This window comes from Crocuta crocuta, unplaced genomic scaffold, assembly GCF_008692635.1.
Source record: "Crocuta crocuta isolate KB4526 unplaced genomic scaffold, BGI_CrCroc_1.0 scaffold687, whole genome shotgun sequence".
Taxonomy (NCBI): domain Eukaryota; kingdom Metazoa; phylum Chordata; class Mammalia; order Carnivora; family Hyaenidae; genus Crocuta; species Crocuta crocuta.
In genome coordinates, this window is record NW_027530182.1 from 797,010 (window position 1) to 813,219 (window position 16,210).

The 16,210-nt window shown below is 40.6% G+C and overlaps 1 protein-coding gene across 6 annotated transcripts in view; it reads right to left on the reverse strand.

The window, feature by feature from the left end:
• FREM1 (FRAS1 related extracellular matrix 1) overlaps positions 1–16,210 on the reverse strand; it is a 167,629-nt gene that overhangs the window by 98,857 nt on the left and 52,562 nt on the right. For all 6 annotated transcript variants that reach the window (XM_077765043.1, XM_077765041.1, XM_077765042.1 and 3 more), the window contains exons 10-14: positions 15,806–15,948; positions 8,102–8,295; positions 7,299–7,392; positions 5,856–6,023; positions 772–980 (exon numbers count right to left, since the gene is read on the reverse strand). In XM_077765043.1, coding sequence (XP_077621169.1) covers positions 772–980; positions 5,856–6,023; positions 7,299–7,392; positions 8,102–8,295; positions 15,806–15,948 — 808 coding nt within the window. The remainder of the gene's footprint in view (positions 1–771; positions 981–5,855; positions 6,024–7,298; positions 7,393–8,101; positions 8,296–15,805; positions 15,949–16,210) is intronic.

Here is a 16,210-nt window from a genome sequence, read left to right on the forward strand (position 1 = left end):
TGAGGGTTGTTGGCAGGATTGTGGGTGGGGGAATGGGCTAAATGGGTGGTGAGCATTAAGGAGAGCACTTGTTGGGATGAGCAATGGGTGTTACATGAAAATGATGAATCACTAAATTCTTCTCTTGAAACCATTATTACACCATAAGTTAACTACCTTGGATTTAAATAAAAAATAAATAAATTCAAAAGAAAGAAAGACAGAAAGAAAGACATGAACTGCTGTATCCCTAACTGTCAGAGACCCAAGTACCACTCCACACCCTATATCCCCGGCGCATCCCAGAGATTTGACTCCAAGTCCCTTCCCACTAGAATGGAATAAAAATTTACACTAAAGACACTGATCAACAGATTCTATCCCAGAGTTTCCAGTGTTATGAAACTGACTCTCCTTAAAGCCAAGTTGAACTATGTAGGTTAGCCATATAGCTTATTTCAGTTTATATTCATCTAGTTTGGCTATTACCTCTCGTGATATGTACAGTTGCAGCAAATTTAATATTCATGGTAATTAATTTCTGTGGCTCAAGTATCCATAAAGTCATTCCCACTGGTACAGCAAGCCAAATGGAAAGAAAATGTCTGGAGGGAAATTAAAAGTTTGTCATTTCTCATTTTCAACTGATCCTTGAAAGTTTTTATTGGCATGCTGGTACCCCACCCCCCACAAAAAAAGTTGGACAAACTTCTTTCTCTTACTCTGCCTCACAGTTGATCCAGATGAAGGCCAATGTATGTAAGGGGAAAAAAATCCAGGAAATGTTCTAACCTAACTTTTAAGGCATGGAGTTCTCCCCAAGAAAATGTGCTTCCTGGGTTTAGAGGAAATCCATCCAACTCCACCATTCCACACTGAGGCAGTCTCTGTAGGGAGAGGTTGATGTTGTCCAGTTTGGTATCCACATCAGAAACCAGAATGTTCTCTGTGCTGATGACACATTGATCTCCCTCAGCCACTCTCAGGGGGTTGGTAAATACCTAAAAAGAAGGAAGAAAACATTCAAAGCCTTGTTCCATGAGATAGTCCTGAAGATAGAGCTCATTAAATAAATAGAAAACTTCTAGTACCACCTTCATATGTTGATTAATTTTTCAAGAATGTGGTAAAGCCGGGGGGGATGGATGGGCAGGGCTCCTGGGTGGCTCAGTCATTTGAGCATCCAACTTTGGCTCAGGTCATGATCTTTCAGTTCCTGGGTTCCAGCCCCATGTTGGGCTCTGTGCTGACAGCTCAGAGCCTGGAGCCTGCTTAGGATTCTGTGTACCCCCACACCTCCCCAACTCACCCTCTGTCCCCCTCTGTCTCTCAAAAATGAATAAACGTTAGGGGCGCCTGGGTGGCTTAGTCGGTTAAGCATCCGACTTTCGCTTAGGTCATGATCTCGCGGTTCGTGGGTTCGAGCCCCGCGTCGGGCTCTGTGCTGACTGCCGGCTCAGAGCCTGGAGGCTGTTTCAATCTGTGACTCCCTCTCTCTCTGACCCTCCCCTGCTCATGCTGTCTCTCTCTCTCTCTCTCTCCTAGAAATAAATAAAACATTAAAAAAAATTTTTTTAAATGAATAAACGTTAAAAAAAATTTTTTTAAAGAATGCGGTAAATGGACAAGTTCATAGCTGAACATCTTGGCTGAAAAATATTTTTTACCAATTTTTTCCAATTCTAAACACTGATATATATACAAAGAAGCAAGGCACATTCATAAACCTGAAACTATCTACATTTCATTTACCTCAGTCTCTAAATAATGAAAGCAGCAATCAAATCGGTTATTATAGGTGGTACTAAATGGAGAACATAATAATATTCATCACCATGAAAATAAACAATTATAGCAAATTCCCCTAGAGAAAAGAATTCATCTCCTTTTTCACCCTAAAAATTCTTAAAGACTTCAGAAATTGGTTAGAGTTTTTAAGTGTCAGTTGTAGTGAGTATTTTAGAGACAGAAGTAGAGCAGGGAAATTGAAGACTGGAAATGGAAGATTCCACGAGAAATATATTTATTCTAACAGACAAACAAGTAAGCCATAAAGATAACATTTGATGACAGAAAAACCTACTACTCAATTCACAATTCACTTAAAAGTAAAAAGTAAGTTAGAGACACCTGGGTGGCTCAGTCAGTTATGCGTCCAACTTCGGCTCAGGTCATGATCCCACAGTTTGTGAGTTCGAGCCCCACATCAGACTCTGCTGTCGGCTAAGACCCTGGAGCCTGCTTCAGATTCTGTGTCTTCCTCTCTCTCTGCCCATCCCCTGCCTGTGTTCTGTCTCTCTCTCTCTCTCTCAAGAATAAATAAACATTAAAAAAAATTTTTTTAAGTAAAAGGAAAATTAGAAGGGCTTCAAATATTTTATCACCACATTGGTAATTGGCAAGAAGTGTGCTCAAATAAGTCTCAAAAACAGTCAAGTTCAACCTCCACCTTAGAGATTTATAAGGCACATAAGCAGATTCAATGTTCTGAGATCCCGCAGTAGGAAAATCAGTGAACCTTGTTTCACCCATCATTTTCCCAAATTTACATTACTACATGGAGGTAAAAGCAAGCAGATAGAGTTGGGGCACCAAGTTGAGGGCCCTGCCGGTCCTTTGCAGAAGGTCTGAGGTGAGTGCCCTACCCATGTGAGGACACAGCGTTCTCCAAGGAAGCAGCCACTCTCTTCAGAGCAGCTGCTGCTCCCTGAAAGGAGAATGTTCCTGAGGAAAAAGTTGGTAAAGGGAGTGGTGGGGGGTGGGGGATGGGCAGAAGAAAGGGAAGTGAGCAAGAAGTCATGGCCTCCCCTCAGAGCCCTGCTGTATCCTCATGTCCCTCAGCACAGCTGCCCCAAGGGAGCCCCCTGGATCGTGGAAATTATGACACCAACCATCCTGAGACAGTTGCCTTCTACTCTTCAATAAGCTACTTCCACCAGCAAAGGAAAACATCAAACAAGAAACTTTTCTCCCTACAACCACTCGCCCCCATCCTTCCCACATGCCATATCTCCATGTGGTCAAACCTACATTTTTACTGTTTGTAGGAGAAAGAAATAAAGGGAGCTCTTATTAAAAGAGTATTGGGGCACCTGCGTGGCTCAGTCAGTTAAGTGTCTGACTCTTGATCTCGGATCAGGTCTTGATCTCAGGGTCATGAGTTCAAGCACCTTGTTGGGCTCCATGCTGGGTGTGGAGCCTTCTTAAAAGATAGATAGATAGATAGATAGATAGATAGATAGATAGATAGATAGATAGATGATAGGTAGATTAGATAGAAAGAAAAGGAGTATTATTTTTGAAACAAGGTCTGTGTCTGCCAGCCTCATTGATTCCTGAGTTGTATCAGTTAATACCCCACGATGCTAATGCTTTCAGGGATATACTTTGCTACACTACATGGTTTTAAAACATATATGTTTTTGGGTGCCTGGGTGGCTCAGTCCGTTGGGCATCCGGCTTCAGCTCAGGTCATAATCTCACAGCTCCTGAGCTCACGCCCTGCATCGGGCTCTTTGCTAACAACTCAGAGCCCCCTGGAGCTGCTTTGGATTGTGTCTCCCTCTCTTTCTGCCCCACATCCCTTGCTTGTGCTCTGTCTCTCTCAAAAATAAACATGAAACATTTTTTTTTCTAGAAGAGAGAGAGAGACAGCGTGAGCAGGGGAGGGTCAGAGAGAGAGGGAGTCACAGACTGAAACAGGCTCCAGGCTCTGAGCCGGCAGTCAGCACAGAGCCCGATGCGGGGCTCGAACCCACGAACTGCGAGATCATGACCCAAGCGAAAGTCGGACGCTTAACTGACTAAGCCACCCATGAAACATTTTTTAATAAAAAAATAAATAAAAAGCAAATAAAATAAAGTCTATATGTATTTTAGGGCAACTTTCAAAAAAGTAAAAGCATAAGGCTAATTTGCCCAAACTCATTCATCACTAAAGTTTCAGTCTCTGCTAGAACCCAGTGCTTAGTTTTTGGGGCCTTGCTGTTAGCATCATATTAAGACCCCCTTGCCGTTATCACTCAACCCAGCTCTCTGTGGGTACTTCACCCCGGGCAACCACTCGTGGTTGGAGGTTACCCCATAATTTCCACTCGGGGTCTCACTGGAGCTATTCATTTAGCTTTACTTTGAAAGTTCTCAGCTCTCTAAGGTCCTATTTCATTTGTCCCATACACTATAGAAAAAAGAGAGAGGCCACTAGGCCACTTCCGTTATGAGGATAACTATTCAATCTTCAAAGTTATGAGGATAACCTTCAAATGAGGAAGTAACTGTTCACTTCACTGTTTCCAGTTTTCTCCACAGATCATTTTTCTCCAGCAAGAGGTTTGGACTGCTTCGCATAAAACACTATATTTCTCCATGATTGTTTTAGAAAAAGCTTTGGCTTCCTTAGATGCTGGGCTATTTCAGGCATGTATCTCATACACAGGAAGGAATAAGCTGAAGAAAATCTAATCAGATTACCAGACATTCTAAACTATTTTCTTCATAGGGAATGTGATGTGGTCCCCGACAGGGAAGGGATCAAAAAATAAACTTTAGATTCTTTTGACGTTCATGTGAGCTCTTTGGCACGTCGTCTACCAAAAACTGCAGGTTCAGAGGCCTGAGGGGTCAGGCCAGCGATGTGAATGAGTGTACTGAGCTGGGGGCAGCCTCTGGAGACTGGGGGGCATGCCTTGTCCACTGCTGTGGGGGTAAGTGAGCTCACTGTTCCTAGAGTTTCCAAATCTTTAAGAGAAGTCAGAAATCCAGACTCGATATGAAACTTCTGGATGTTTAAATTTTGTCAACTCCTTAATTAAAAGTGTTATTGGATCTATCAGAACTGTTCTAGGGGTTGGGTAAGTCCCCTTGGCCCCTCACAGTGAGACCTCTGGCCCACAACGTAGGGCAGATGTAGAGACGGTGAGGAGGCTCATGGCTATTTTGCAGGTAGGTACCTGGAAGAGGTCACCTTGTACAGGTTCTCACCCATTTTCATTACAAATGATTAAGTAATCCTACTTTGTCTTTCACTTTTGTAGGAAAAATGAGCCCAGGAATAGCCACACTAATTAAATCTAGCCTTCTGATGGGGTTTGGAACAAACTTTCAATGTTAGGTCCAGCCTCACAGATAAGATGTACCAGGTGGCATCACCTTCATAGTTCAGGTTTAATGAGAGACCCAAGTACTTGAATGCTTACATCAACACTGGGGTTGGGACAGGAGAGAATGGAAGAGCCCACCTTAATTCATTTGAAAAATTAAAAGGCTTATTTAGATTAGCATGCATATAGTTGGTCTACAATAAGAGCAAATAAGCCCTTCTGGTTGCTAAGAGACCCAAAATTTAATCCCCTTCCCCTGATCAACTCGTGGAACAGCAGAAAGGAAAGGAAAGGAAAAGGATTTTGATAAAGCTTTGAAAATAATGCCAAATTCAGCAACTGGAAAATCTCACCCTTTAGAAAGTCTCATGGAGGTGAAAGACTCCCTCCCCATGCTTTTTTTTTTCCTCCTACACTGCAGCTGAAAAGTTTTAAAGTTCTATAAAATAGGGGCACCTGGGTGGCTCAGTCCGACTTCGGCTCAGGACATGATCTCACGGTTCATGAGTTCAGGCTTCATGTTGGGCTCTGTGCTGATAGCTCATAGCCTAGAGCCTGCTTCAAATTCTGTGTCTCCCTCTCCCTCTGCCCCTTCCTCACTCATGCTCTGTCTCTCTGTCTCTCTTTCTCAAAAAATAAATAAACACTTAAAAAGATTTTAAGGTTCTATAAAATAGCCTAAAGAAAAGTTATCATTTCCAGTAAGTCTTCAAGTCTTTCCTCTCTTTCATTAGGTCTTCCTTCCTTTTTGTCTTTCATATCAAATATCATACAAACCTTGGGAACTTGATTATCCACTGGAAGAATCGTGATGTTAAAGCAAAGCCCACGCAAAGTGGCCCCATGCTGGTTACTGATAGAAAATGCAAACTGGACATGTCCCGGATAGAGTCCTATATCTTGCATGGGTGGCATGTAGGCCACTTTCCTGTAGTTCACAGCATGCTGCAAAGCAAATTGAGATGGACATGTGGGTACCCATCTGTAAGAATCGGAGACCTTCAGAGAGCTGGGTCTTCAAAAACCATCGTGTTGACCTCAAACACTGCAAATGCCAACAGCATCCATTTGAAGATACCAAAAAGCTCTATTTTATAAATCACATTTTCTAAAACCAGGAGGGAAAAGAACAAAGAAATTAAGTAAATATGCCAACTCTGTAAGAGACAGAAAGCTCAAATTTCAATGCAGCTCCACCAGCAATAAGCTGTGTGATATTGGTCAAGTTACTTACACTTGCAAGGCTTCTGTTTCCTTACCACCAAAATAAAATAATAAATAGCAGTACTTAGCACATGGAGTTTACGTACTCATTGGCAGCATCCAACTGCTGTGAGATAAGGCAGAAATAGCCCTAAGGATAGGGGTAAGTTGCTGCCTAAGTATTCATCACCATTACTGTGATTCTCAGGGGTAGAGTTCAGAAGAATAGGGGGAAGGTTGGTGAAAGATTTTGGAAGGTAGTAGATATTATGAGTTGCATGTGTCCCCCCTAAAAAGATATGTTGAAGTCCTAACCTCTAGGATCTCAGAATATTACCTTATTTGGGAATGGGGTTGTTGTAGCTGTACTACGTTAAGATGAGGTGTGGTCATATAGAACGGTGGGCCCTTAATCAAATATAACTTCTGTCCTCATAAGAAGAGAGAGACACACGGGGAGAGGACAACCATCAGATGATAGAGGCAGAGATTGTAGTGATGATCTATAAGCCAAGGAATGCCAAAGAGTGTCTGAAAACCTCTAGAAGCAAGGAAGGGCAAGGAAGGCTTCCTACAGAGTTTCAGGGAAGCGCAGTCCTACAGACAGCTTAATTTCAGACTTCCAGCTCCAGAACTTTGAGACAGTACATCTCTGTTGTTTGAAGCCACCCAGTTAGTAGTACCCATGGCAGCCCTAGGAAACTAATACAGTAGGATATTGAGTGACCTGAATTTGTTGGAATAGAACCATAGGCATCCAGGTCTATAAATCAGAGCCCAGAGCAAAAGTCTGTGTTGAATTATAACAAGATTTTGAAATTATATCCAGTTCAATGAAGCATTTTCAAATAGATGTCACATGCTTCATAAAAGTGTGCAAGCAGAAAGAATGCAGACATCAAACATTTGATGCTTTGGACAGATGTCAAAGGCTAACATTCTCAAGTGCAACACTAGGAGTGCCATTCCTTCTCAGAAGACACATCACATTTATCAACATTTAGCATAGCCTCATACCTGAGTGAATGATCTCAGCCCTGGGATGGCAGGGTTTTTGGTTAGCTTTGGAATACCATCCACCATAAATAATTTCCCAGCATCCAGATGCCTACTGAGAAATACAGGAGAACACATCAGCTAATTTTCCAAGCAAGAAACATTAAGTCAAATAGCCCACAACCAAGTTTTCTAAAGCAAAAGAAGCTCACTGTTAGAAGAAATCAAATGTTCCATCTTTATATTCTTTCTTTCTCTTGGGGGGCTCTAGCCTTCAGTCCAGAACCATCAGGGCCATTCACATGACTGCAGAAAGTATGTGCAGAATTTTCTACTTTGACCTCATGAAAGGGAATCGTTCTCCTCATCCTAAAAGCGTTTCGTTGCTATCATGTATATGACACAAGCCTCAGGTATGTTCATGTCACTTTTCTGATTGGGATAACAGAATATAACCATTTTGTGGCCTGCAATATCTAAAACTTATTTCGAAGATTCAAAAAATTTTATTGAAAAGACAAAAATGACATTCCCTTTAGAAAAAAGAAATGTTGCATGAAAAGAGGATTAAAGGCCATTTTAAGCTTACTTAAGGTGAAGACACTACAAATGGCAGGTAACTGACCAATTAATACAGCTTTTGAAGGGATAAGTCTGAGATTAAAGTAAATGTGGAATGGAATACAAGTTCACATCTGACCAACAAAGCAACTGAACCACAGTAAATGTATATGGACACTAGCAACTGGTTGAACTAGTTGACACTAGCAGAGGTTGAACACAACCCTCTGTAAATAGCCCAGGTGATGACTTCTAAGTGATACCTGTGGCTGAAAGAGAAAAATGGGGGCGTCGTTATTGTGTAGAGAAGCTCTCGGTCATATTCTGTATCTATAAAATGGAGATGTTTCTTAGTTATGTAGGCCACCTCAGTTTCCTTGACAACCAAATGCCGAGACACTCCAGGAGCCTCCTTTGGAAGCTGGTCGTCCACCGGAGTAATATGGATGGTCACCACCTGGAACGAAATTATCTATGCCATTAATTTGAAATACCAAAGGATGCCAAAGAAAACACCCCGCAATCACCTAGTCATGGTTAAGATGCTTTTCAAAACCTGCCATTTTTATGTACTTCCATTGAAATGATTCAAGAGCTATCAAGAACGTGAGCCAAAAATGGAACATTCTTACCCATTTTATGTTACATTTTAAGGCTATAATTATCACAATTATAGTTAATGCAGTCATGAATGCTGCAGAGAAGGCATATAATACACAAAATATGTTCCTGATTTTATTCCTGCTTCTCCCTTCCACCAACAGCCTGTGTTTTCTTTCACCACCTCCCTCCACCGAGTCATAGATCCTAGAAAACATTATCATGACTTCAGTTCCTTCTTCTCCAACACATAACACATCTTCAAGTCCCTGGGTTTCTACTTACAAAATTACCTGCACTGTGACCACACCCGACCCCCACCCCACTCTTACCGGTCTAGTTCCAGCTCTTTTAACTTCTTCCCTACATGACTACAACAGCTTTCCGTTAGCCCCAACTCCAATACACAATCTAGACGTTACATATGTCTGGTGTTCTCTTAAAAAAAATGCAAAAGTCAAATCAGTTATCCATCGCCTCAAAAATCTAAACAACCGCTTGAGAAGAATTAAATTATTCCAGCACCTCAGCATGGCACCCACGACGTCCACGGTTAAGACACACTCGATTTTTCAACTCTGTCTTTTACCTCCTTTTGACATGAACCCAGGACTCCAGGTGTACACGGTACTAGGCTGTAGTTCTCAAGCAGGCACCTGCGGTCCGGATCCTGTTGTGCCTTCAGTCTGCAATGCTTCTCTCCTGTCTTCTCCAACAACCTGAGGCTTTCTTACCCTTGAGGGCTCCTCTGAAAACTTTGCCCAATTTCTCAGTTGGAATGAACTGTTGCTGAATTTCGCTTATCCCTCAACGAACATTATGATTTCATCACCTTCTGTTACTAGCTAGTGGTTTACAGGTCAATCTCTCCTTGACTGGGAGACCCACAAGAGGAGAATCGTAGTATAGCACAAACCACGTGGAATTTGTCAGTGGACAAACAGTTGTAGTGCAGAGTATACTGCTTAGCAGCTCTTATTAACCTTGAACAAGTCACTCAACTTTTTTGAGTGTCAATTTTACTGATCAGTTAAGTGTAGCACCGAAAACCGCACAGAGTCGTTACTAGGATCAAATATCACTATGCAGATAAAATGTCTGGCACTCAGTAGGTGCTTAGTAAATACTGTTCATTTCTGTAGCTCTACAGCTCTAGCATGGTATTTGGAGGTAGGAGATACCTCGTCAGTATTTGCTAACTCAGTCAACATGCCCTATTTGTGATTGTTAAAAATTCTTTAAAAATTTTTTTTTAACATTTATTCATTATTGAGAGACAGAGCATGAGCAGGACAAGGGCAGAGAGAGAAAGAGAGGGAGACACAGAATCTGAAGCAGGCTCCAGGCTCTGAGCTGTCAGCACAGACCCAACATGGGGCTTGAACCCATGAACTGTGAGATCATGACCTGAGCTGAAGTCAGATGCTTAACTGACTGAGCCACCCAGGCTCCCCTGTGATTTAAAAACCTCTTAAAGTCATACTCACTGGTTTGGAATCATGCGAGAGGGTGGGGAGGCTTTGCCAAACAGCTTTTATCATGACGTCTATTTTTTTTTTTTTTACAAAAATCCATGATTGGTTGCGAGAAAGCAATTACGAACTTTCTCTTAAAAGGGGATATTTGTTTGGCATCATGGGTCTTTCCACAGCTTGATGCAGGAGAGTGAGTATTCTTACCCCGGTTTTATTCATTTTAATATTGTGACCGAAGCACAGATCAGCAATGCCAGTTTTGACTACAATAATGGTGTTCATAATACTTAGTTTGAAAATGAAAAAAATAAATAAATAAATTGGCATACAAGGGCACCTGAGTGGCTCAGTCAGTTAAGCGTCCAACTTCAGCTCAGGTCATGGTCTCATAGTTCTCGAGTTCGAGCCCCGTTTCGGGCTCTATACTGACAGCTCAGGGCCTGGAGCCTGCTTTGGACTCTGTCTCCCTCTCTCTCGTCCCTCCCCAACCCACCCTCTGTCTCTCTCTCTCAAAAATAAATAAACATTAAATTGGCATACAAAGGAAAAACTAAAACACGGTTACACTTTTGCTATGACAAAGACTGGGAATATAGCTCAGTCACCTACAAGCTATGTTCCCTGGGGCAAATAACTAACCCCTTTGGGTCTCAGTTTTTCTCTCTAGCAGCACAGTGAGTACCTGGTAGTAGATGCTCAATTAATTAATTCCCTGTCTCCATCCTTCGTTACTGTTACAAAAGCCCCCAACATATGTACTAGTCCATTATGAAGCATTTCAATAATTAAAAACTAAAGCCAGTCATCAAAATAAAAGAACACAATAAAAGCCATTTCTCCAGTCTCCTGGAGTCTGTGTCACAATTTTTTTTTCCAATTATAGTTTTTTGCTAATCTACAAAGTTCAGAAATTCTCTACGGGATCTCCCGGCCATAGTGTGGATCAGTGAGGCTCCACTTAATTGAAAAACCGGATTTAATATGGAAACAATAGTTATTGTGCCTTCAAAGAGACCATTTTCCATGCTAATTTATTCTCCAATGTGTTCTTTATGTAAAAAGAATGTACAAGCATGCTTTTTTATGCGCCTGTAGTAATTCTTGGTGGGCACATTTTTCAACATGCTTTATGATCATTTAAGTTGATGTATCTTTACATATTTATGCATGTTTAAACCATTATTGTATGTGTGTCTGTGGATAAGAAAAATTCTATTTTAACAAGCTCCATAGAGAAATAAAGAATTTTCATTGTACTAAAATTTGGTTGTAAAAAAGACATTATTGAACAGCCATTCCCAGATAGTGAAAAACTAGTGCCCAATCACTAAGCTGTTGCTGCCGGCTTCCCCTATATCCCTCCAGTCTACTTATGGCCACTAGCACCTGCAAACAGACTTGGAGAAAATCTGAATATAAAGTGATAAATCTGTACCCAAAATGGCAAAGGGCAAAGCCTCAGAATCAGGCTCACAATTTGATACTCCGACAGCCAGGATCTGATTTTTTTACAAGCCTGGGTTCTTGATCCTTTCTCTGCCTAACCTCGTATTCCTGCCTAATTCGTTATCTCGCATCTTCTTTTGACGTTATCCAGCGCTACTTCTCAGATCCAGGAACTACTGCAGGGACTTCTTTCCACTTGACCCACAGGCCTTCTTGGTACCTGTTTCCTTTCTTCTTCTTCTTCTTGGTCCTCTTTCTGATTCCTTCCTCTATCCTTATTTTGCATTCTCCATTTGATTTCTTTTTGTTTTTTTTCAGTTTTTATTTTAATCACCCAGAGCTCATCATGACAAGAGTATTCCTTAATCTCCATCACCCGTTTCACCTTTTCCCCATCCACCTCATTTTACTTCTAATAACACGTTCTCCTGGCTTAAGATCTCCTACAGCTTACGCCCCTAGAGCTTTCTCTTGAGAAGGATAAAGGACATATTTTTCAAAAGCAAGTTGAGTGGGTGATGTTTTATTTGATGACAATAATGACAACCAAGAGAGAAAGAGGGAGGAGGTTTCTTGCTGATGTGTGAGACACTGTTGGTGTGTCAGTTGACCTCTCAGAGGAGCATTCAATGGAGAAGAAGGAGAGGAGGAAACGGCATCGCTGCTTAACTTCTTTCCTGCTTTAAGCACATTATGTCTCATCTCAGGAGATCCTTGCTTTCCATCTCTATGAAAGGAAGTTTTCCAACAATGTGGCCTAAGCAATCTTGTGCCTGGGTTTAATTTTTAGTCACCATGGAAACTTCTGATCACAAAAGTTCCCGTCAAGCAACCTTCTTATCTAGACTTTCTTTTTTTATTTTTTAAAATATTTTTATTATTGAGACAGAGAGAGAGAGAGCACAGCGGGGAGGGGCAGAGAGAGAGGGAGACACAGAATCTGAAGCAGGTTCCAGGCTCTGAGCTGTCAGCACAGAGCCCAACGCAAGGCCCATGAACCACAAGTCATGACCTGAGCCAAAGTCAGATGCTTAACCAACTGAGCCACCCAGGTGTCCTTAGACTTTCAGTTACTGGTGGAAGGTTGCAGATTTTGTTGACTATTTTACAAATTTTGTTGAATTTTTATCTATAAGACATGACTAGATACTTCAAATTGAAGATGCAATCATCAAGTAGACTAAATGGTCGTGCAAGTTCCTTAAAAATTCGAGTTTCAATGATGCTTTCAGGGGCTTACAACACAAAAACGCTTACCAGAGCACAGGCACAAAATACTTGTTCTGCTGTTACGCACACACCAGTTCCTGGAAACTCTGAAGAATAGAACTTTACATTCATTCCTCCCCCCGTGTCACTCCTTCCCCAGTTCCTACCAAATGTTTCAGTCTTGTTTCCTCTTACTCTCAATAAAGGTTGAAAGAACCAGAGTTCACTTTAGGACAAAAACAAAACAAAACAAAACAAAGAAACAGTTCTTGAGGTTCTCCTTTGAGTCCGGTACCAAAATCTGAAGACACAGAGATAAATAATTTGGGATTCCTTCCATCAGTGAACTCACAGTGGATCCAGTAAAACAAACAATGGCCTCATATTATAGTTATTTGATATAGGATGATATAGGATCATATAAAGGACAAGCTGACCCAGCCTAGGGGAGTCGTGGAATGAGGGAATGAGAGAAGGTCTGCTGGAGCAGGTGATGTTAGAGCTGACAGTAGGTCCATCGGAAACGGAAAAAGCTAAATCTGTCACTCCTCAGAAGTGGGGGAAAATTGGGAGCTAGATGAATGCTACCAAACACTTGACACTGTGTTAATGGATTTTAATTGTCCTCAATTATAGGGATATGGCTGATGTCCTCTATTCTTTTTTGCTAATCTTTATTTTAAGTAGGCTCCATGCCAAACATGGGGCTTGAACTCACAACTCTGAGGTCAAGAGTCACATGTTTTACCTACTGAGACAGCCAGGCGACCTGATATCCTCTATTCTTAAGGAAGCATGTGAGGAATTCTGATCATAATCTATTCTCCAAAAGATGAAAATTGGAACTAAAGCACTGGCAGTGGGTGAAGAGGTAGAGATAGATGAGAAAATTTATCAAGTAGATTTAGTAAGATCTGCTGATTGATCGGTTCTGCAGACATTAGAGGGGGAAAAAAGGGCTGGGGATGACTTCAGAGATTCTAATTAAAGTGATTTTGTGAAAGTCCAGGAGGAAATATTCCAAATGTCTTATGGATTGTGGACATGGTGTATTGAAAACACTGGTGAGGGACACCTGTGTGTCTCAGTCAGTTGAGCATCTGACTCTTGATTTTGTATCAGGTCATAGGATCGAGCTCCGTGTTGGGCTCTACACTGAGTGTGGAGCCTACTTGAGATTCTCTCTCTCCGCCCCTCCCCTGCTCATTAGTACATGCTCGCTCTCTCTCTCTCTCAAATTATAAACAAATACATACATACATACATAAATAAAATGCTGGTGAGACACATAAGTAGTGATGTCAGATACAGAGGTGGGCATTTAAGGTTGAGTTGGAGAATATTTAGGAGCCAAAGAATAAGTGGTACATGAAAATACAGCAAATTTATAGAGTTTTCTCTCTCTTTCTCAACATAGACTAGAAAGATGAAAGCAAAGAAAAACATAATTATGACCTCTTCTTTAGAAATCTATCCATCCTAGGGAATAAACTTATAACTTATAGTCTGACTTATTTGCCAAGATTTATAATAATAAATAATAATTATTACAGAGCAATCTCGCATCTCCATTTGATCTAAAATATGAGATAAATATAAATAATCTATATCTATGATGTATAAAATATGTAATAGCAGAAGACCTGAGCTTTCAATTAAAAAAAAAAAAACCATAATCTGCTAAAAGTGATAGGGTGTTCTGCTCAGAAACAGGTCAGTTTGAATAGATACAACAGAAGATTTAAAAACAAACCCTATTAGTAGTTGCCATTATGGATTATCAAGTCCACTAAGGTCTCAAGCAACAATGCCAATTAGAAATGGCATGTAATACACTGATGAAAAAAGGGAGTTGTTATTTATAAGGGAATGGATTTGTTATTCAATAACCAAATGAATTAGGAAATTTCTAAAATAAAAAAAAAGAAAGAAAAGAAATTTCTCATTCATTCTCCATTCCCTCTTAAGAGGGGTTACCTACTTCCTTCACTTTCTGGGCTCTCTGACATCATTCTTCTTGATCATCCCTTTTTGTTACAAAAAGATAAATAGCTCAATCACCTTTGCAGTGGCCAATGTAAGTGACTGTGGCATTATGAGAAGACATTATTTAACCAATAGGGACACATGCTTTAAGAAATCATTCTAGGGGCGCCTGGGTGGCTTAGTCGGTTAAGCGTCCGACTTTCGCTTAGGTCATGATCTCACGTTCGTGGGTTCGAGCCCCGCGTCGGGCTCTGTGCTGACTGCCAGCTCAGAGCCTGGAGCCTGTTTCAGTCTGTGACTCCCTCTCTCTCTGACCCTCCCCTGCTCACGCTGTCTCTCTCTCTCTCCTAGAAATAATAAATAAATTAAAAAAAAGAAATCATTCTAGAGCTGGTTCCAGATTTGCTTAGATCTCTACACACTCTAACTTTCAATAGATATCTACCTACCAAGATAATAGGTAGGAAATTCTCAGAAAAAAGAATCATGAACAGTAAGTGATCTCTTATTCTCAGCTGTCTTTTTCTACCCCTCCCACCAGCCATCCTCTCTTTGCATGGAGTCTACCCTATAAACTATAGTTTATAGTTGTCCAGATCCTACACTAACTCCATTTTCTGTAATTTCTATGTAAGAATGCCTCCTTAAATCTATTTCTCCATCCTATATCCTTAAATGATACACTTGAGTGGCAGTAAAACTCTTGGCTCTTCAAAGCAATAATAAATAATAGCTAATTTATCTACTGAGTACTTACCATGTGCCAGGAAGTTCTCAGTAGATTGTTTATGTAATTATCTCACTTACTGTCACAATTTCTCTATAAGAAGTTATATTATTATCTCTTTTACAGATAAGGAAACTGAGGCACAGGTCAACCAGTTAGTTAGGGTCAAGGACAGGAGAGAAACATAAGCAATGTAGCCTCAGAGACCATAACTCAATGACCATACATAAAAGTCAGTGTTTTCTTTAGTGTTAGGAAGTCAGCAGATTTTGGGGGGTGTTTTGTATAAAAGGGCCCATGGTTAAAGACCTTGGAAACACTGCATACACGGAAATTTATAAAACTTATTAGAAAAGTAAATAGTAGAGACACCATGTTGTAAACAAGTTGACTTAATTTTGCTAAATCCTTTACTTCTCAAACTTTGAATCTTAAAATTGTTTTCATGTGTTTTCTAATAACACCTCCCAAAACTGATATCTGTGGACAAGACTTGAGGATAGTATTCAGAGATGGTCTCTTACCTGTGGCACTGAGAGATTTGGAGGTTCATGGCTATCCCACAGGACAAATTCAAAAGAGTCTTCAAAGATCTCTCCACCGAAGTGACGATAGTAAATGATGCCATTAAATAGATCCCTCTGAAGGAAGCCAGGGACAGGATAGCCTATTGGGTCCACAAAACACCACATACCTTTGTAACAATCTTCCAAGTGTTAGGGTATAAAGACATTGAACTTATATCCAAAGTATTCTCTACCTAGTATATTGTACATACTCAAGGAATCTTCATTAAATACTTTCATCAAAGCTTATAAATAATTAGCAGAAAAATTTAAGTTGCTACACCTGTCTTAAGATATATAGAAAAATGAGCATTACAAAAATATTTTTAAGAAACACAGCCTTAATTAACACGAAACTACGTG